The 22,031-nt window shown below is 37.9% G+C and overlaps 1 protein-coding gene across 40 annotated transcripts in view; it reads left to right on the top strand.

The window, feature by feature from the left end:
- The window catches only part of Mycbp2 (MYC binding protein 2, E3 ubiquitin protein ligase), a 233,430-nt gene that overhangs the window by 122,696 nt on the left and 88,703 nt on the right, over positions 1-22,031 (top strand). For 25 of the 40 annotated variants that reach the window (XM_017315793.2, XM_017315792.2, XM_030247599.1 and 22 more), the window contains 9 exons: positions 961-1,235; positions 3,997-4,218; positions 8,634-8,831; positions 11,416-11,622; positions 12,756-12,887; positions 15,218-15,396; positions 17,367-17,509; positions 18,868-18,968; positions 19,605-19,823. In XM_017315793.2, coding sequence (XP_017171282.1) covers positions 961-1,235; positions 3,997-4,218; positions 8,634-8,831; positions 11,416-11,622; positions 12,756-12,887; positions 15,218-15,396; positions 17,367-17,509; positions 18,868-18,968; positions 19,605-19,823 — 1,676 coding nt within the window. Of the gene's footprint in view, positions 1-960; positions 1,236-3,996; positions 4,219-8,633; positions 8,832-11,415; positions 11,623-12,755; positions 12,888-15,217; positions 15,397-17,366; positions 17,510-18,867; positions 18,969-19,604; positions 19,824-22,031 lie in introns of those variants that run through there. The other 15 variants (XM_017315794.2, XM_017315789.2, XM_011244906.3 and 12 more) reach the window with 4 other exon arrangements.

Here is a 22,031-nt window from a genome sequence, read left to right as displayed (position 1 = left end):
TTTTTTTCAAATAGAAAACATTTCAACCACTAATTGACACTTAAGTATTAATGCCAGTTCTTTTTTTCTATATTGAATTTTGTAGCACACTTAATCTCTGTCTTAGTCAGGGTTTCTATTCCTGTACAAACATCATGACCAAGAAGCAAGTTGGGGAAGAAAGGTTTTATTCAGCTTACATTTCTACATTGCTGTTCATCACTGAAAGAAGTCAGGACTGGAACTCAAACAGGTCAGGGAGCAGGAGCTGATGCAGAGGCCATAGAGGGATGTTCTTTACTAGCTTGCTTCCCCTGACTTGCTCAACCTGCTCTCTTATAAACCCAAGACTACCAGCCCAGAGATGGCACCACCCACAAGGGGCCTTTCCCCCTTGATCACTGTCTTAGGGTTTTATTGCTGTGAGCAGACACCATGACCAAGGCAAGTCTTATAAAAAACAACATTTGCTTGGGGCTGGCTTACAAGTTCAGAGGTTTAGTTCATTATCACCAAGGAGGGAGCATGGCAGCATCCAGGCTGTCATGGCGCAGGCAGAGCTGAGAGCTCTATGTCTTCATCCAAAGACTGCTAGTGGAAGATTGACTTCCAGGCCACTGGGGTGAGAGTCTTAAGCCCACACCCACAGTGACACACCTACTGTAACCAGGTCACACCTATTCCATCAAGGCCACACCTCCAGATGGTGCCACTCGCTGGTCCAAGAATATACAAACCATCATAATCACTAATTGAGAAAATGCCTTACAGCTGGATCTCATGGAGGCATTTCCCCAACTGAAGCTCCTTTCTCTGTGATAACTCCAGCCTGTATCAAGTTGACACACAAAACCAGCCCATACAATCTCTTAAACAGTTTCATTTCTGGGTTTTGGTGTTTGCTTTTTATTTGTATAGTAAATGACTGGATTACTATCATATATACACTTTGGTTTATTGGCACCTTTTATTTTCTCAAAGCTACAGGAAAAGCAGTTGTTGAAGAAACTAGCAAATTAGCTGAGTGTATTGGAAAAACAAGAACTTTGTTAAGAAAAATCTTATCGGAAGGAGTTGATCATTGCATGGTGAAGTTGGATAATGACCCTCAGGGATACCTCAGCCAGCCCCTGAGGCTACTAGAAGCTGTGCTTCAGGAGTGCCACAACACCTTCACCGCCTGCTTTCACTCCTTCTACCCAACGCCGGCACTACAGTGGGCATGCCTCTGTGATCTGCTCAATTGCCTGGATCAGGTCAGTTACTCTTTTAAGGTATTGGTTGAAAATAAAATAGATTGCTTACTATTCAGCAAGAAAATTGATTCAAATTTTCTTACCTTATTAAATACTAGTGATCAGTTAGAAATCTACTGGGGGGGAATAAAAAAAGAAATCTACTTGGTATGCATCACTTTTATAGCTAAAATTTAGAAAAATTGCTTCATTCTCTGGTATTGTCTATTATAAATTATCAGACATGTTTTCTTTCAGTCTAGAGGTGAGGTTATTTGAGAGGGAGAGAGACCACAGTGAGTGTGAGAACAAGTGCAGCACCACATGACCCTGGGCAAAGGCTTTCCATTATAAGAACAGGGAGAGGGAGGGAGTGAAGGGCGTGCCAACATCATTCACACATGAAGGCACTTGGCACAAATGCTTGACAGAGCTATAAGACAGACAGACGCTGAGACTGATGGGTGGAGACATCAGTTCTCATGTTGCAATAATCAGTGGTACAACCAGACAAAAGGTGGAGGGGAGTGGGGATTTGAACAATGATGTAAACCATCTTGATATTTAAGATTTTCTTTTATTTTTAATTACGTGTTTATATATCTGTATGTGTGTGCACATATATGCAGTTAAGTAGAGAGGAGAAGAGGACTGTTGGAGCTGGAGTCATAGGCAGCTCTGATCTACTGAATTCAATTCGTCCTCTGAAGAAAACAGGAAGTGTTCTTAACTGCCAAGTGGAACCATCTCTCCATCCCATAGTAATCTTATTGACATTTAAAAAACTATAAAAAGCAGCTACAGGATACATATTTTTTCAATACACATGGAATATCTGCTAAGATAAATCATATACTTGGCCATAAATAAATCTAGCAGAATTTAAAAGATTAAAGTTGTGAAATCAGAGCAGGAGAGATGGTCGCTCAGCCATTGAGGATACTGGCCAGTCATCAAGCAGACCCTGGCCCAGTTCCCAGTGCCCACATGAGGGCTTACAGCCACCTGTAACTCCAGCTCCGCCATGGTAGACGTCCTCTTCTGCCTTTCTCAAGCTTAAGGTTCCCAAGTGGTGCAGTGTTACATGAAGAAAAAACACTCAGATACACATTTTTTAAAAATTACTTTAAAGAGTAGAGCCTACATAATAAGTTCCAGGGCCACCTGGCAGACCTTAACTCTAAAGGTCTAAGGGGGAAAGGGGGATCTTAATTGCCTTTTGTCCATTAAAAAAATAGAATTCGGTATTTAAACTTTGCCACAAATCAAATTTCTAACTTGGATATTGTCTTCCAGAGTCTTTAAACATTTATGAAAAATCCCGTCTTTAACACAGGCAGGGCCTAGGGAGCCCTCCTTACTCTCTTGAATACAATCAATAATGTTTGCTGCACCCACAAGCAAACAAACAAACAAACAGAGCCCATAACTGATGATATGCCTAATACCAAAACCTAACAGATACTGTGAGAATAAATACTGGACAAATATCACTAAGGCACAAGCATTCTTATAACACTATTGAGTTAGAAAGCACGAATAGAGTAGTGTTAGTTATCTTGAAGTGCGGGGGGATTAACATCTAGAAGTCATTAGAAGGAATTGTTCTGGAGTACGGCTCAGTGATAAGGTGCTCTCCTAGTGCTAATAGAGTTCGGTTTCAAGTACTGGAGAGAAAAGGAGCTCTTTATATTAACTAAATTAAGGGAAAATCATATTATATTTTCAATAGGTATTCAAAATATGCTCACCAGAATTAGCAGTTAATCAGTGATAAGAACTTTGTAAACAAGAATGGAGTGAAGCATCCTAACCTGTATTAGGATCTCTTAAGAACAACCTATAACTAACAGCTTACTTGGTGATAAAATAATATTGAATACTTTCTTTAGTTTGGGAACACTATGCTGTGTTGTAGAAGAATAATCTATAGCTAACATCCTCCTTAACTGTGAAGTCTTGAATGAGTTTGGAAACACGTACTGTGTTTTCTTGCCACTTTCATTTAATATTGTAGCGGAAGTGACAGCTTGATTTACCCTGTTCTTCGGGATTCATCGTCATCACAGTGGACCCCAGTGCACTTGGATCCATGGTAGGACAGGATATTTACCCGACCAGTGGTTCCCTGAACAGTGCTGCTGGGGCCAGTGGGTCAACTAGGTATTCTCAGCATAGCAGTCTCCCTTTGTTGGGCTAGCTTTTACAGCATTGCATCAAAGTGATATATTGCTATATTTTTATTCTTCACTGATAACACAAATGCTTGAAGAGCTAAGTAGTGTATGTATGTATAATTTTTTTTGAGTTAGGATTTCCTTGGTTAATAAGTTTTAAAAAATCAGAAAAAAATATACAGCCGAGCTAAGATTTCTACATAAACTTGGGTGTAACATTTTGTGACCTTAGTAAAATGGTATTACAAAAGTGCAATCCGTATTCTTTATTTCTGTGTAAAGTAGTTCCATTGCTTACAGACTGTGTGTTTGATAGAGTCTAGTGGGAGTCCTTTAACATCTCACATTGAAAGATGCTAGAAAGAAGGTGACTGTACAGACACACACATGCCTGACCATTGGGTTGCAGTAGGACTGAAAGTAACCTTTGCTTGAGTCTTCTTCCCCGTTATCACTAGATAATGGTTTAATGGTGTTTTGCTGTATTGCTGTGCTTTTATCCAGTATTGAAGCCACTTAGATGACTGGGTGATATACCCGGGTATATGTGAGGGAACTTGGTTTACAGCGATGCAGTACTTAAGGGTTACTTTTGTTCTTACAAGGATATCCAGGAAGCAAACTTTAAGACGTCAAGTAGCCGGCTCCTTGCAGCTGTCATGTCAGCTCTGTGTCACACTTCTGTGAAGCTGACTTCTCTCTTCCCTATTGCATACGATGGAGAAGTGTTGCTGCGATCGATTGTTAAGCAAGTCAGCACGGAGAACGACTCAACACTAGTTCATCGTTTTCCACTTTTAGTGGGACATATGGAAAAGCTCAGCCAGGTATGTCCTTTTTGGAAATCTCTTACAGTGGAGGAATAAAACAACAATAAGTAGAGACATTCATAGGTTGGTGCCTCATCTTCCTTATTAATAATTATTATATTTGCAAATGATTAACAAATGACTATCTGTTTCATAATAAGTTATTCTCTAATTGTCATGCTTATGTAAAAAGTCTTACTCTTTTATTGCCATGACAAAACACCACGAGGAAGGCATCTTGTAGAAGAAGCGCTTCCTCGGGGCTGGCTTACAGTTTCAGAGGGTAGTGAGCCGATGGTCATCATGGCAGGGAGCACAGTAACGGCAGGTGTGGCAGAGCTGCTTACATGGTGAGCCACTAGCAGTAGGCAGAGAGAAACTGGGCTCTGTGTGTGTGGGCTCCTGAAACCCTGAAGTTCACCTCCGTGGGACACAGCTCCTCTAACAAGGTCAGACCTCTCCAACAGTGCTCCATCTCCTAACCCTTTCAAATGGTTCCAGTGGCTGGGAACCAAGCACTCAATAGGACGAGCCTATGGGGGCCGTTCTTAACTGTAATGAGCAGTCTTAGTCTAAGTGACAGCTCCCCTCTAAAGTGTGATTAGACAGTAAATATGTATATAATTGTGTATTGCTGTTTCATTTGAAAGTAAGTTACACTGCAGAGACTCAATGTGCCAGGATGGTGGGTACCCACGGAGGGAAGGGCACAAACCTCTCAGAGGAGAAGGAGAGGGAAATGGGAGTAGGGACTCTGTGAGGGGGGGACCAAATAAGAGGGGGGAAAGCAATCAGATGTAAAATGAATAAATCAATTAATGACAAAAAAAGAAAGTAAGTTACAGAGCATAAGCAATCTTTTCTGTTCTAAATAGGGTTAGCAAAATGGCACAGTACGTAAGGGTGCTTTGCCGCTAAGCAGGAGTTCAGTGTGATCCAGACCCTCCATGACACACTGTCAGAGCTCTATTACACACCTCCACACACACCTCCAAACACACGCACCTCCACACATACACACACACACACACACCTCCACCACACACACCTCCACACACACACACCTCCACACACACACACACCTCCACACCTCCACACACACACACACACACACACACACAAACCTCCACCACACACACACACCTCCACCACACACACTTCCACACACACACACACACCTCCACACATACACACATACACACATACACACACACACCTCCACCACACACACCTACACACCTACACACATACACACATACACACACACACAAACCTCCACCACACACATACACACACATACAAACCTCCACCACACACACACACACACACCTCCATCACACACACACACACCTCCACACATACACACATACACACACACACACACACACCTCCACCACACACACCTCCACACACAAACACACACACACACACCTCCACCACACACACCTCCACACATACACACACCTCCACACACACACACACATGCACACATACACATGCACACGCAAAACACAAGAATGGATAAAGTACATAAGAAATAAATAACGTATGAAATGGTTTTTATAAAATATGCTGGCATGTTAAACATAGGAAGCATTTAGTAACTGCTTTTGCATTGTTAGAAAGCACTATAAAAAAATCGATGACACATATTTTTTTAGGATCTCAGTAGAAATTTACAGTAATTTAAGAGCCAGCATTGGAAAACATTAGCTTTATTAGTTATTAATGAATGCCAGGGAAAGAAATACTAAGATTAGTAATTTGTTTCTAGAAAATTTTTAAAAAGTTAAAATCTTTTCTTTACATTTCAATGCTGGTGAGATTATGAATATTCTAACCTTAATCTTATAGACAGCTGTTTGCAATTTAAATTAGTCTAAATATCTTTTTCAACCTCTCAACAAGTATTTATTGCACACTTATTTACTGTAATTTTAACTAGATTATAGTTGAAATAGGTAAAAAAATTTACCAGATATTTTCAGGTAATAAGCTGTCATTTCACTATTGCTTGTTGTCAGTGTTTTCAGAGGGACCTGGAAGTGTAACTGAAAACTGAAGCTTTGTGTGTATTTGCTAAAAAGAAAGTAGTAATTAAGTATGTGTTTAAATTAAAGTCTTTGAAAATATACCACAATTAATATATATTCTTTTTCTGTTTTTTTATAACTTAAATTTTTTTATAAAAAAATTTTTATACATACTTAATTGAAATAAAATTACATCAATTTCCCCTTCCTCTCCTACTGGAGATTATACATGTCAACCATGTCCATAAATACATATATTTGAACATCTCAAATATTTAATATTTTAAACAGTGTCATTGCCTGACTTCTCTTTATGGTCATGACTATTTTTCCAGTTTAAGTTTTCAGTATTGAATGATCCTTTTTCCCTCTATCTTAAGTCAGCTGGAACTTGCATCCTTTTGTCTTAGTTTCCCAAGCCCTACAGCTATTGGCATGTTCCCTTATTTCCCATGTAGAATTTTCTTACGTCAAGGAAAATATGTAAAGGTGTGCTAGAAACTGCCAAAAATCATTAGAAAGCTAGTATTACCTTGCATTTGGTATGTTGCTGTCGGACATGTTACATGACAGATTGTTATTAGAGCAGCTTTTTGTATTGCTTCTCTTGGCAGCTACAGACTAGAAACGAAACATATATACTTTTCTCCTGCAGACATTTCCTAAAGGAAGCACCACAAGATTCTCGGTTATGATGTATCACTAGCGATTGAGTGTTTTTCAAAGCAGACTTTCTGGAAAAGTGAAGTTTCTGGAGAAGGGAAAGATGGAAGGGAAAAACTAACTTGAGTTTTAATTAAAAATGGATTATTTTAATTACAAAAATTGTTAGGTTAGAAGTTCACAAAAATATTGTAATTTACTCAGATGTTAATAGACTAACTGAAATATGGGGGAAAAACTTTTAAGCACTTTTATGTATAGCATTAAGACTGTAGTTTAGGAAGTAAATAGTGTGTTACGCTGATGACAGTCCTGACTGACAGACTGATTCCTAAGTGGGTGACTGTTGCGAGTAATATTAAAAAGCAGTCGACACTATCTCCCACTAAACACCAGCCTGCGGTTTCCATCTGTTCCCAGCCTAGTCCCGGGAGGGAGGGAGGGACGGCATGGTTCCCTTTTGCCCAAGCCTGTCCCACCAAAGAGGGCTCTGCCTCTCCAGAGCTCATTCTCTCCTCCCCACAGTTACATCTCCCTAGAGCTCAGTTGAATCACCGTGGAAGGAAAACACCAGGCAATCTTCGTTTAGAACCAACAGATAGTATAATCCCTGGGTAGAGAACCTAGCATCCTAAATTCCCCAGTTATTCTGTTAGAAATCACCAGGGTCCTGCCACCTAAACTAACAGCCCCTGTCTACATTGGATCCTCCTTGTTCCCACATACCAAAAGGGAGTCCTCTTCCACCACTACCCCCTTCCCTCTTCCTCTTCAGACCCAGAAGGCCCACCTCCTTCTCACAGTAATTGGCTTCTTGTATTTATTATTTTAATCAATTATGGGAAAATTCCGCTATAGGTGATTCATATATAAATTTGATTTGAGGAGAAAATGACTTAGTTTCTAGGCCCCTGTTCATTCAAACTGTATTTTTTCTGAATATTTTTATGTATAAAGCAGGAATATAATTATTATAAAAGAGCTAACTTATCCAGGAACTAGGAATGTAGTTTTGAAAACTGAGTGATAGCAAATAATACCCCTGAGTCAGAAAAGTTGAGTCTCGGTGGAAGAATTCCCACTCAGTATCAAACTGTGTGATTTTTTTTTTTTTTTGTTTTTTTTTTGTTTCTCGTCTTTGGTGAAACTGAGGGATTGGTTGGTTACTGTGCCCTCTAATGAACTTAAATGGCCTCAGTCCGTTCACTGGGGTGAAGTGCATGAGACTGTGACAGAGCTTTGTGTGGAGTAACAGGTGAATTAATAATCCTTTCAGTATTTAGCGGGGGAAGTCTTTTTGGAGTTTGAATTTTAATGAAATTCTAATTTCACAAATGGACTTTTCTATTGACAGAAATTGGGATTTTTGTTTTCTTTCAGAAATTGAATATAATAGTTGTAAAAGGATTAGCTGTGTAGGAATTGCATAAATGTACAAACCATTTTTATAGAGACAAGTTTTTCTGAAGTCTTGTAGATAAATAATTTTAAATAGAATGACTAATTGTCTATCACAGACACAGATTTTAAACTGTTATGTAGTTAAAATAAGAAAGTATGTGAAAATGTCACAAAGCTAATAAAAGCACATTTTATAAATTATGAAACAAAAAGAACTAATTCAGGTAGATCTTTAGGGTATCTATCATATGGAAAGATTTGTCCGCGGAGGACTCTGTACTCCTTGGGGATGTAAGGCAGAGCTTTGCCTCGCTCTTGTCCCACACCCTGCTGTAGAGTGAAGAGAACATCTCCGGCATGACGAGCTTCCGGGAAGTGCTGGAGAAGATGCTGGTCATTGTTGTGCTTCCAGTGAGAAACAGCCTTCGGAGGGAGAGTGAGCTCTTCTCCTCTCACCTGGTCTCCAACACCTGCGGACTGCTGGCCAGCATTGTCAGTGAGCTGACTGCATCAGCCCTCGGGTCGGAGGTAAGGGTGAGTAAGCATGTGGTTCTGTAGCATGGGAAGGAAACCCATCTCCTAAGACACTGGTCACTCATAGCCTAAAGAGGTCAGGCCAAAACCCAAAACCCCTACACCTCTGTGGGACAGTTAGGAAGCCAAGCTGTGTTGGACTTTATCACCACTAAGTTATAGTCCTTCTCAGCACACTCTTCTAATCACACACACACACACACACACACACACACACACACACACACACACAGGCATGCACACATGCATGTTAGGTGTTTTCTATCATTCAGGAGATTTATTTCTTTGAAGATTCTCCTCTGTTCTCCGCACACCATCTACCCCCACCATCCTGTCTGTGGTAACTTTCCTTCTCGTTTACTTAGACATCTTAGCGAAGCTCCTCCTTCCCTCTAAGGCCTCTTCATATTGTCCCTGATATTTAATGTTCACCTACCTCAGTACCTGATCAAGGCACTTGTAAAAGGCCTGTGCATCAATAAAGCTTATTTCTGATGGTCACTTCCTATCAGTTGCTTTCCCAAAGCAGCCTTGCCCTCTTCTTCACAGTATCACTCACTACATTAGTACACGCCTGTAATCCCAGCACTCACTATATTAGTACATCACTCACTATATTAGTACATCACTCACTATATTAGTACATCACTCACTATATTAGTACATCACTCACTATATTAGTATATTAGTACATCACTCACTATATTAGTATATTAGTATATTAGTACATCACTCACTATATTAGTACACGCCTGTAATCCCAGCACTCACTATATTAGTACATCACTCACTATATTAGTACATCACTCACTATATTAGTACATCACTCACTATATTAGTATATTAGTACATCACTCACTATATTAGTATATTAGTATATTAGTACATCACTCACTATATTAGTACACGCCTGTAATCCCAGCACTCACTATATTAGTACATCACTCACTATATTAGTACATCACTCACTATATTAGTACATCACTCACTATATTAGTACATCACTCACTATATTAGTATATTAGTACATCACTCACTATATTAGTATATTAGTATATTAGTACATCACTCACTATATTAGTACACGCCTGTAATCCCAGCACTCACTATATTAGTACATCACTCACTATATTAGTACACGCCTGTAATCCCAGCACTCACTATATTAGTACATCACTCACTATATTAGTATATTAGTATATTAGTACATCACTCACTACATTAGTACATGCCTGTAATCCCAGCACTCAAGAGGTAGAAGGGAGGCGAGGCTAGTCGGGATTCTTCAAAACGACAAATAGAGAACAGTAACAACACACATACTTACCTTTCAGTGTTGCTTCTTTATTCATAATTTCCAGTTAGGTCAGGGATATGTGTTTAGAAACGATCTCTGGCTCTTTTTGCTGCCAGTCTAGCTCCTGTTTCTCGTGAGTAAGGAGAGTAATTGAGCAAAACGCCTGCTGTCCTTTGGCTTCTGTGTGTGCTCCTGTACAAAATAATACAGTTTTTTCTTTGCTTTCCTGTTCTTCTATGATTTACTCATTTTATTTTTACTTTTTAAAACTCACTCTCTCAATCTCTTTCACAGAGTGTGTGTGTGCACGTGCACTTATGGTATATATGTATGTGTACATATAGGTATGCCTCACTATGTGTGTATATATGTAGAAGCCAGAGATTGATATTAGCTGTCTATCTCAGTCCTTCTCAACCATATTTATTGAGACATGATCTACACTGAATGTAGAGACTCATCTATTAGACTGGTCAGAGAGCCCCAGGTTATATCTGCTTGTGCACCTCCTACTGATGGGGTTACAGCTATGCTGCCTTTACCACAGGTCTCCGTGACTATAGAGCAAATACTACTACCTGAGCCATTTCCCCACTCCAGTCCCATCTTTTAACTGCGTCCCCATTAATAGAACAGCTCATCACTTTATATAAAGTACATAGGGTTTTCTAGACAAAGTTCTTGGCTGCCTCATTACACAACACCATGAACTTGCACCAGTTGTTTTATTAATAAGTAACAAGTAATGTTCTGAGATCAGGCTGGTAATAATAAACAAATTATGTTTAAAGAACAAAAAGCTCCAAAGCTTTGCTCTGTCTATAGTTACATATAGAAATTCATATAAAAGCCTGGCAGAATCTCTGTCTTACCTATACCATAGTTTATGTAACTGTGGTAAGAGAGTCGTAAAGTAAACTTCCTTGTTGGAATAAATCCCATGAGTAGCACTTGCACATCTTGTTCTGGAGCCAATGCAGCAAAATGTAAGTATCAAATATGTTTGATACATTTTGTGAAGTATTGTTATTTTCCTCTTTTCACTGCCTTTCTTAGCCATGTTTTATAACTTATCTGAATGTTTTAACTGATTTTGATGCTTCTGTTTTTTGTTTTTCCTCCCAAAAAGGATTGTGGGTTTATTTTGAAAATATTATCTTAATGTGAAATGCATTATTCAAATGCATGTTTAATATCTAACATGTGTCTACTAAATATTTTGTTTCAGTTGTTACTCATAATACTCAGGTTAACAACTGCTAATGGAATTGTGTGTGTTGTTTACAGGTTGATGGACTTAATTCTCTTCACTCTGTCAAAGCCAGTGCTAACCGATTCACAAAAACAAGTCAGGGAAGAAGTTGGAACACTGGAAATGGGTCCCCTGATGCAATCTGTTTTGCAGTCGACAAACCTGGAATTGTGGTTGTTGGTTTCGCTGTCTATGGAGGAGGCGGCATCCATGAGTATGAGCTGGAGGTGTTGGTTGATGATGTGAGTGTCACGCTTGCAGCTTTTTCTTGCTGTGTGGTCATCAGAGTTTACCATCATCTTAGTGTGGTGACTTCAAACCTTCAGAAATTTAACAGATCAGCTATATGTAAACTTTAAACTGGAATCAAAAGCCTTATGTTTGTTTGGAACATTTCAGCACACTTCTGTCTTACTTTATTTTGTTTATGTTAGTTTTGGAATTATAGAAAAGGAGGGATTTTTAAATGGAATTATAAACTAGAAAGTACATAGCTAAGCCTTTTATTCCAAGTCTTATGGGGTTTTGTTTGGTTGTTTGGTTGGTTGGTTAGTTTGGCTTGCTTTGGTTTTGTTCTTTTTGTTTGTTTGTTTGGTTGGTTGGTTTTTTTTTTTTTTTTGCTGTTGCCATTTTTCATGATCCTAGAACAGCAGTTAGGTGAATACTGTTTCTCCTAACAAAGGCTACACAATCTTATCAAATTCCTAATAGAAAATGCTTACTGAAGACAGAACTTATTGACTGCTGTAGCTCTATTTTTCTCTAATATCACTTAATATTTTAAGTGCTTGAATTTTTATAAAGTATCTTTAATGTAAGACAGAAAACACAAAAATAAGTCTCTTGCAGTAGCATCTATTTGACTGATTCTTTTGCTCAATTAATTTTAATTAACATCTACTTCATTCTGCTCAGTGTGCAGTCTTTCCTTGAAGATGTTCAAATACTCCCAAGACCTAAGATGGTACAAGTCAGTCTATGTTTTAATTTCTGCAGGAAACAAGATAAAAGTGAATAGCTTAGAGTGTCAAAATCTTTCTTTAGATTGTATAAAGAAATGCTAATGACTAATTTCATTTTTTAATACATTTATTTGGGTATGTGAGCGTGTGTGCATACATCCATTTACATGCTAAGTTGCATATGTGGAGATCAGAGAACAATGGTGGGAGCCAGTCTTCCCCACCATGTGTAGGATCTCAGATATTAAACTCAGGCTGTCAGGCTTGTTTGCCTGCTGACCTATCTTCACCAGCCCATAACTAATTTTTTTTATACAAGGCAATAAAACTACCTGAAGACATTAAAGAATTATAATCAGAACTGTTCCTACAATAAGTTAACCATCTTGTAACTGTTTTTCTATCTTCATTAGAGTGAACATGCAGGAGATTCAACTCATTCTCATAGATGGACGTCTCTAGAATTAGTTAAAGGAACTTATACAACAGACGATTCACCCAGTGACATAGCTGAAATCAGACTTGACAAAGTTGTTCCCTTAAAGGTAATTCAACCACATTTCTTTTTAAACTAAGAGGTAGTGTTCCACGGTTAAAGATAATGATGAGTAGAGCTGGAGAGTGCACTCTGCTTCTGAGCACTGCTCTCGCAGAGGACATAAGTTTGAATCTTAGCACCCATGTCCAGTGGATCACAAGCACCAGGTACTTCAGGTTCACCGTCCCCAGTGCCCTCTTCTGACCTCTTCAGGTGCCTGCACTCACAGGCATAGGCATACACTCCCACATAGATATGCATGCATGCTAATTAACAATAAAGATGCATTGACTATGGCTTCTCCCAAGGTTTTTATCTGTTATGTTGCTTTAACTCCTCGTGCATTTACCTACTCCAATATAATATCCGAGGTATTGTACTATATTATGCTCTGGTCTTTACATGTATCAAAGTCTGGTATACTAGGACCAATTGTTAGGTTGTATAGTCAGACAGTTCTAGATTCAGGGTAAGACAGATTTAGCTTTTTAAAAGGCTGTCCAATATAAGTAGAAAAGATATATAGTAGTATTTATTCAGTTTCAGTGCTACTACAGCATTCTCCTGTGTGATCTTTCTTAAATCTGGCATATTGTCATTTTACTACTTTTAAGCCTCTTTTGTTGGTGAGGAAGACTAATCAATACTGTAGTGTTCTACTGTTTAAGTAATGAGAGCAAAGCACAAGCCTTGGTGTTGCAGAGTATTTAAACTGATTGTGCGTTAGTCTTCATGCTTCCAACTTATATTACACCAAAAATGCTTTAAGAAAAGCAAAGGCGGTCTTAAGAGTTAGTATTAATGGAGGCCAGAAAGATGACACAGCAATTAACACTAGTTGCTCCTGCCGCGGACCCAGGTTCAGTTCCCAGCATCCACATGGTGTCTTTCAACTATCCGTAATCCTAGTTCAGGGGATCTGATGACCTCTTTGAACTACTCAGGCATAAGGGATGCTCATGGTGCACATGCATTTCTATGTAGGCAAAACATGTACATACATACATACAAGTATGTATCCCTTATTTAAGATTTATCCCTTATTTTCTAAATACAAGCATTTGCCAAAGTAGATAAATTGTATTAAAGTAATTATTAGTGTTAAAGTAAAATTAAACTAACCCTGATGCAAGTGAATAAATACCATTTCAGAATAGAATCTAAAGTGGAAATAGACTCATCAGAGACTTCCTAAATAACTTTAAGGTTTATAGCTGCGTCAGTGGTTAGGAGCACATAATACTCTCGTAGCGGACTGGAGTTCAGCTCCCAGCCCCACATCAAGAGGCCTATTCTCACCTGTAACTGTAGCCCAGCGGTTCTATATGATCATCTCTCCTCCACAACATTGATCAACCCCATCATGAGAGCAACTGGGTAGGCCGAGTTTATTTGGTTTACATTTCCACATCCATCACTGAGGGCAGTCAGGGCAGAAACTCAAACATGGCAGGAACCTGAAGGCAGAAGCAGATGCAGTGGCCATGGAAGAGTGTTGCATATTGGCTTGCTCTTTGCTGCTTGTTCAGCTTGCTATCTTATAGAAGCCAGGACCACCAGCCTGGGGGTGGCACTACCCATAATAGACTTGGTCTCCCACATCAATCACTAAGAAAATGCCCTACAGGCTTGCCTGCAGCCTGATCTTATGGGTGTATTTTCTCAGTTAAGGTTCCCTCCTTTCAGATGATTATAATTTGTGTGTAGTTGACATAAAACTAGGCGGCATAAATGAAAGAAAAAATACAAAAAATTCCTGGATCATAAAATTTGAGTATCTGCATCTCTGTTTTCCTACATATTGTGGACAGTTATACATGGATTTTTTTTCCTGTGTTTGTGTGCATATTTTTGTCTCTGAGTAAATAGATTTAACAATTATGGTTTTAACATACTTAAATTATTTTAAGAATTTAAACTGACAGAACAATATTAGCTTATATTTGTATGACTAATATTTTATGCATGTAATTAAGCACTGATAACCTGTAGTTGTTGATGGTCAACTGCTAGTTTCACCGCTTCCCAGCTATGTTACTTTGGGCAAGTTATTTAGCAACTGCATCTCAAATTCTTTTATCTGTCAAGTAATATACTTAACTACTGAGGGCACTTGAATTAATTCATTTAATTCATATAAAGTATTTGGAAAAGATTCTGTTATCTAAAGGTATTCAGTAAGTATTAGCTATTATATTCATTAAAAACTCATTTAATGATATTATTTATAATGACCACAATATTTCAGTATATTTGAGTAGTTTATTGCTAGAGTTCTTTCTGTATTTTCCTTATACTGTGAACGCATATAACATGCTTTATGTCTTCATCATGAAGGAAAATGTTAAGTATGCTGTGCGCTTGAGGAACTATGGCAGTCGCACAGCCAATGGAGATGGAGGGATGACCACTGTTCAGTGCCCTGATGGAGTGACCTTTACCTTCAGCACATGCAGCTTGAGCAGTAATGGCACAAACCAAACCAGAGGACAGATTCCCCAGATACTATACTATAGGTAGGTGTGCTTATAGTTAGAGACGAATGTGCTCAAGTGGTGGGTAACATTCACAATGATACAAAACATGCCAAGTTGGTAATGTACCTGAATTACAGTTTATCTTCCTAGCACATACTTAGTCAAACCCTTTGAAGAATCCTCATTTTAAAATATAAATTCAGTATTAACTATTAAGGTGAATGCTTTTAAATTTTTGTCATTCTTTCAATATCACTAAAGGTTTTTTTGTACTATCATATATGTTGCTAATACTACTTTAATTCTTTGATTTTTATTTTAAAATACAAGTAGAACTTACTCATTTTTAAAATAATTATTTAAACTAGGTGACCCAGCCTGACTCTCCAGGTAGTGGTATTGCCTTGGTTATTTTATCCAATTGGAGAATAGTTTTACATGTAAAACTATTTTCACCTGCTCAGGTTAGCCTCTGGGACTCTAGACCATATAATAGTGGGAGTGTTCTTAGAGTACTTTAGTGAGCTATTTGTTAGGTAAATGATGGAAAAACAGAAAATTATGATCTTTGAGGAAAAATAACCCTATATATACATTTTTCATTATCTCTGATTTATTTTGAATAATAACTTATCTATCATCTTAGTGAAATTATCCCCCTTTCCCCTCAACATAACTTTGTATCAAGCCACTAATTTTGTATATGTAGTGCTTCTTGTGTTTGCCTTGGCTAGGCACACAGTGGGAATTTTTTCTACCCTTATTCACAGAAGAGGGAGCCAAGGCATTGAGTATTTAAACATTGTTCCCAAATCTCATTTGTAGTGACTTATGATAAGGGGGTTTATAGTCTGGATGTTGGACTCCAGGTTACAAAATACCCTTAAATCACCGTACCGTACATCCTCCGTAAGGATAATAATGGGTGTCTTAGTGATATAGCTGTCATTTGAGAATCAGTTATAGTAATTGTTTCTAAATTTAAGAAATTGTAAGATATGGGCATGGAGTTTCCATAGTCACATTTTTATTTTTCTAACATTCTAGTAAGTCCTTATAGTTCTCACCTAAAAAAATAAATAAATAAGAAATAAAAAAAGGATGCTTTCTGTGGTTGGCCGACAGACGTTGTAGGTTTAATGTGTCCCTTAGTAGGCACCCAGCTGTAGTAACACCTTGTTCTAGATGTCTCTTTCTCTTGCATCTAATTTGGTAATTTCTGACATACGTATTTGTAAAGTGTTCTACTTGTGACTTCTCCTATCATTCCTATAATTGAACTGCTGATTCCCAGTCTCTCTAATTTAAAATGATCATCATCTCTATCGCAGGGTCTCTTCTTTCTCTGCTGCCCTTTACATTCCGTTCTCCACAGAACAGTCAGCGTTCTCCGACAGGAATGAGGGCATACCCCTCCCTCCTCAGTTCTCTCTTGATGCTTTGCGATTAAATAGGAGTTTGCTACTCTGGCCTTGAAAGTCCATATGATCAGACCCTGTTTACTGTCTAATCCTGTCCCATGAACTCTGCACCTGGCTCCCACTGTCCAGATAATATTCTCTCACATTTTCCATGAGTTTGTAGTTTGTTTTTAAACACAACTCGGGTATTTCTTAAGTATTAGTTCAACAAAGAACAACTTAATCTAACAGAAAATAGCACCCTTTACTTTATAGTCTGCTTTGGTTTTTGTTCAAAGCCTTTATCCAAAACTAACATAATTACACATATGCTGTCTTTTTATTATTTCATGCACCTTTCCATACATTCATTAAAAACTCTGGCAGGTGCTATGATATATCACCTTCATGTTGTATTCCAGTATGTATGACTGCATAGTGGCATCTGATCTGAAGATTGCTTTGCATCCCTTACATCTTCAGATTTGATGCCACATATACTGTCTTAACTGTAATTGTTTTTCACTTTAAGTTTATTGAGGATTTCTGATCGGAATATGATGCCTGAATTTCTCAGTGAAAACTGTTTTCATTTTATTCATGCCCCAGGAGTGAATTTGATGGAGATTTACAATCCCAACTTCTAAGTAAAGCTAATGAAGAAGATAAAAACTGTAGCAGAGCACTCTCTGTGGTAAGCACTGTTGTTCGAGCTGCGAAGGACCTGTTGCACAGAGCTCTTGCTGTGGATGGTAAGACGATCCTTTTCCTTTCTTTAGAGTTAGATTTTAGAGCCTGTAGTTCTTTTGTGAATAGTTAATGAAGGGGAGATACCTTTTAGAATCCCTGAGTATTTAGTTCCTTATTTATTTATCCATCCATTTATCCAGTATTGATTTTGGATCATTCACTTCCTTCATACTCTGAGGAAGATTTTTTTAAAGTGAACCAAAAAAAAAAAAAAAAAATTACAGAATACTTTAAATTTTTTAGTTTGGTCAATAAGAGAAACATCTCATCTGATTAAATTCATTTTTGCTTATTTTCTTGTTAGTGAAACTTTTTTGCTATTGTGAAAATTTTTTTCTTACTGTGCTTCCTGTATCTATTAACTATTCATCCAAATGGCTGGTGAATAACCAGATGCATAACCTGCCCGTCTCCTCAGGTCTACTTGTCTAAGTCAAGTTCTAGAACTGTTTCTTCTCTGCAAAGTCCAGTCAGTATGTTCTTCTTTCTCTGCTCTACCAGTGCCTGGTTAAGCTGCCTTAGTGCAGCCTCACGTGCATTTTCTTGAATGGAAATGTCCAAGTAATTGCATTGCTACCTTTCTCCTGTTATCCACCTGTGTCTCTAGGCATCTTCTCTACACTAAGGAGAATCACTAGTATAAAATATTCAGGGTTATCCTTTCATCTAAAATGTTATTCCATCCCAAAGGTTTAGGCTAGGCTGAAAAAGTATTTTGTTAATATATGTCATTCGTTCATATGCAATAGGTTTAGAACTCCATATTTGAAAGAATAATTGCCCTACAGTATAAATATATAGGCTCAGCCAATCTTTTAAGCATCATGATCATGGGTAAATAACTAAAATGGCTGTCAGCAAAGTGCTTTAATGGGAAAAAAGAAGTCACAATAGCTTTGTAACAACAAATGCTTTTTGGAATGTTTATATGTACAGATATTATTCTAACCGTTTTATATTATATGTTGATTAATTTAATCCTAATAGCATTCAGTGAAGAAATATTGTTGATATTCTAAATAATTTGCTTCGTGTCACTCATGTAGCCGTGTTTAAAACCATTGCCCTAGCTTCTACTCCTTTCTCTAGCATTTTACAGGTATATATGTAGACCATGTTATGAATTTACTATAAGATATACAAACACTTTGTAACTTGACTTTTCCTTTTAAAAAGTGGAAAGTATCTATTGTAAGGATTGAGATAACAATAAATCCCTTAGAATAAATTGAGCCTGTCCTTCATAAATGTGTAGTTGATGTCAAGCACAGCTTTCTGAGGATAACAGGGTAGAGGTTAGGAGAGCATGCATACAGTATAACAAACTACCTTCTAACTACAGTCTCAATGCTTTTTTTAGCTGATGACATTCCAGAACTGCTTAGCTCTTCCAGTCTGTTTTCCATGCTGCTTCCCCTTATTATAGCCTACATAGGACCAGTAGCCGCTGCTATTCCCAAGGTGTGTAATCAAAATTCTATAACTTTGAATCTCTTACCACTGGTAACATTTCACAGGTCTTACATCTTCCCTTTAATCACTGAGGCACTAGGGTAATAGGTAACAGAGAAAGCATCCTAAGTGCTAGAAGTCGTTAGCTAAGTCTCATTGTTCCCAGAATTGCTAATTGATTTAGTGTACATATTTGCTTCACACTTGAAGAATTTAGGAATAGGAAATCTATTTTATAAATATGACATAAAGAAAGATTAAGTAATCAGATGGGTTTTTTTAAAAAAAATTCTGAACTTGATGCCAACTCTCCAGTTTTAATAAAATTATCAATAAAAAGATTATTTTACAGTAGTGAGATAAGACATGAAGAACATCATAAACTGTACAGTCTTTGGCATAATTTAATAAAGTAGAGCTATTTATTTCTAGATCACAGAAAAGCAAGGGTTTTAAAATATAGATTTTTTTGGTATAATATTTAGAATAAATTTCTTTACCCACTAAAAACACATTTAAAAAAAAAGTACTTTATAGAAACTATATGAAAACTGGTACTTATAAGAGTTACCAACAATTAGGGTAGTTCCTAAGTAAAGTGAATTTCACACTTACTTAATCATCTTTATTTTTTATATCTACTAGGTTGCTGTAGAAGTTTTTGGCCTTGTCCAGCAATTGCTTCCCTCAGTTGCCATTTTGAATCAGAAGTATGCACCCCCTGCGTTCAATCCCAATCAGTCAACTGATAGTACGACAGGCAACCAGCCCGAGCAAGGCCTCTCAGCTTGTACCACTTCCAATCACTATGCTGTCATTGAGAGTGAGCACCCATACAAGCCTGCCTGTGTGATGCACTACAAGGTGGGCACCGTTCTTAGCAAGACTCAAAGTCAAAGCTGGATCTGAGGCTTTCTAATGATATCAGAAAGTGGATTTTGTGAATGTTCAGAAATGTTACTTCTTGTAGTAGTTAAATATAAGGCATCAATCGAGACAGTATGGTACTGTTGGATTAAAGAAGACCTGAAGACATAGTCTTTCCTAATACGATATATCCTGAATAGTTTCCCCTCCCTCTTCTCTTAGTTCTTCCCCACCTAACCTACCCCCGTCCACTCCCTTTCTGCCTCTCATTAGAAAAGAGCAGGCTTCTAAAAGACAACAACCAAACATGTCAAAATAAAATATAATTAGATAAAACAAAACCATCACGAGGCAACCCAACAGAAGGAGCAGAGCCCCACGAGAAGGCACAAGAATCAGAGACCCACTCGTTTACACACTCTACCAAACTAAACTGAACGCAACAGTATGTATGTAGAGGACCTGTTTTGGCTCCGTACTGCTGCTTCAGCCTCTGTGGGTTCCTAGGAGCCATGCCCAGCTGAGTTGAGTCAGATGGCTTTGCTCTCCGGGGGTCCTCCATCCCTTCTGGCATTTATGGCCTCCTCTTCTATGTGGGTCCTTAACCCTGATGGGAGGGATTTGTTGGAAACATCCCAATTAGAGCTGTATATTCCAAGATCTCTCTCTCTCTCTCTCTCTCTCTCTCTCTCTCTCTCTCTCTCTGTGTGTGTGTGTGTGTGTGTGTGTGTCTCACCCTCCCTCTCATGTCTGGGCTGTAGTCTCTGTTCTCATCTGAAGCAAGAGGACACTTTTCTGATGATGGCTGAATATGTCACTGATCTAAGAGAGTATAGTAGAATGTTATTAGCCATCATTTTATTGTTACTTTTTTTTTTTTTTAACCCAGTAGTATTTGGTTTTATCCTATGTCTCTGGGCTATCTAGGAAGACAGACCTTCTACCTTAAAGATTTTATACACTGGTAGGTTTTTTGTTTTTTTTGTTTTGTTTTGTTTTGTTTTTTGAGAGTTGTTTGAAAATATCTTTCTAACAGTATTGCAGTATATAATGCTAAACTCTGTGCTGTATAATTATAGTGATTATAACTCTTAAAAATTGTAAATAGTATTTTTATATATGGTCCTGTGGGCATGTTTGTTCACAGACAGAGGGCAGAAGGACAACCTTGTGTTATTCCTTAAGCAGTATCCTCATTATTTTGAAACAGGGTCTCTCACTGACCTAGAACTTGGTAAGTAGACTAGCTTGGCTGGCCATGAAGATCTGGAGACCATGTTGTCTCACCTCCCCAAGCCAGGGATTAAAGCTTGTACCACCATGCCCAGCTTTTATTTATCTATTTTTGCACTGGTCCTAGAGACTACAGTGTAGGCTTCAAGCTCTTTTCAGACTCATCTCTCTCCCTACCTATAAGTCATACTTTTCAAACTGGCATTACTTTACTACAATCAGAACTCTGGAAACTTAAAGGAGCCTACTCAGAATATTGTGAAAAATAAAGTAAAATATTTTAAAAATTAAGGTTATCATATTCAAGTCCTTTTAGTAAGTAGATGAAAATGAACCACATTTTTTCAATTTAATTATGTTTTTACACCTGTAAAATATTCAATCTGTTATAGAAATAGATACATAAGAGTAGACAAGACAGTAGCTTACTGGTCTCCTGATTAAAGTCTTAAGCTCTTAATAAACCTATTTCATTTGTTTTCTACTTATTCCTTCCGGTTTATATTATTGTAAAACAATATTTTCTTTTGCATGTCTTTACTATAAGAACCATTTAAAATAACTGTAGTTTTACAGCTGAGTAACTCCTTAATATTATCAAATATACATATGTGATAAGTTTGTTTGAATTTGATTTAACATAAGATGAATCCTCTGGGCATTATTTCTTCAGTCCTTTTTTATGTTAAATCCCTGTAAGCATACTCTTCTCTCTGCACCTTTGTCTTTTGGTTTCCCCAACTTTTGATTGTTGGGGAAACTGGCCCAGTGTCCCTGCTTTTCACCCGACCTTGCTGAGTCTTCAGAGTCTCTCCTCTAATTTTCGTTTTCCCACGAATGTGCACATATGAAGCTTGTGTCTGCTGCTTCCGCTTTGTGATGATGGCGGAGGACCTTCTAGTTCTTGTCCCACAAACACATTGAATGCTTTAAGGTACATTGGGATAATAGTGTCTTTTACAGTGAGTTATA

The sequence above is a fragment of the Mus musculus genome, chromosome 14 (genome assembly GCF_000001635.26).
Source record: "Mus musculus strain C57BL/6J chromosome 14, GRCm38.p6 C57BL/6J".
NCBI classification, from domain to species: Eukaryota; Metazoa; Chordata; class Mammalia; order Rodentia; family Muridae; genus Mus; species Mus musculus.
The sequence above is the reverse complement of the archived record's forward strand: the minus strand, read 5'-3'. Positions and strand labels throughout refer to the sequence as shown.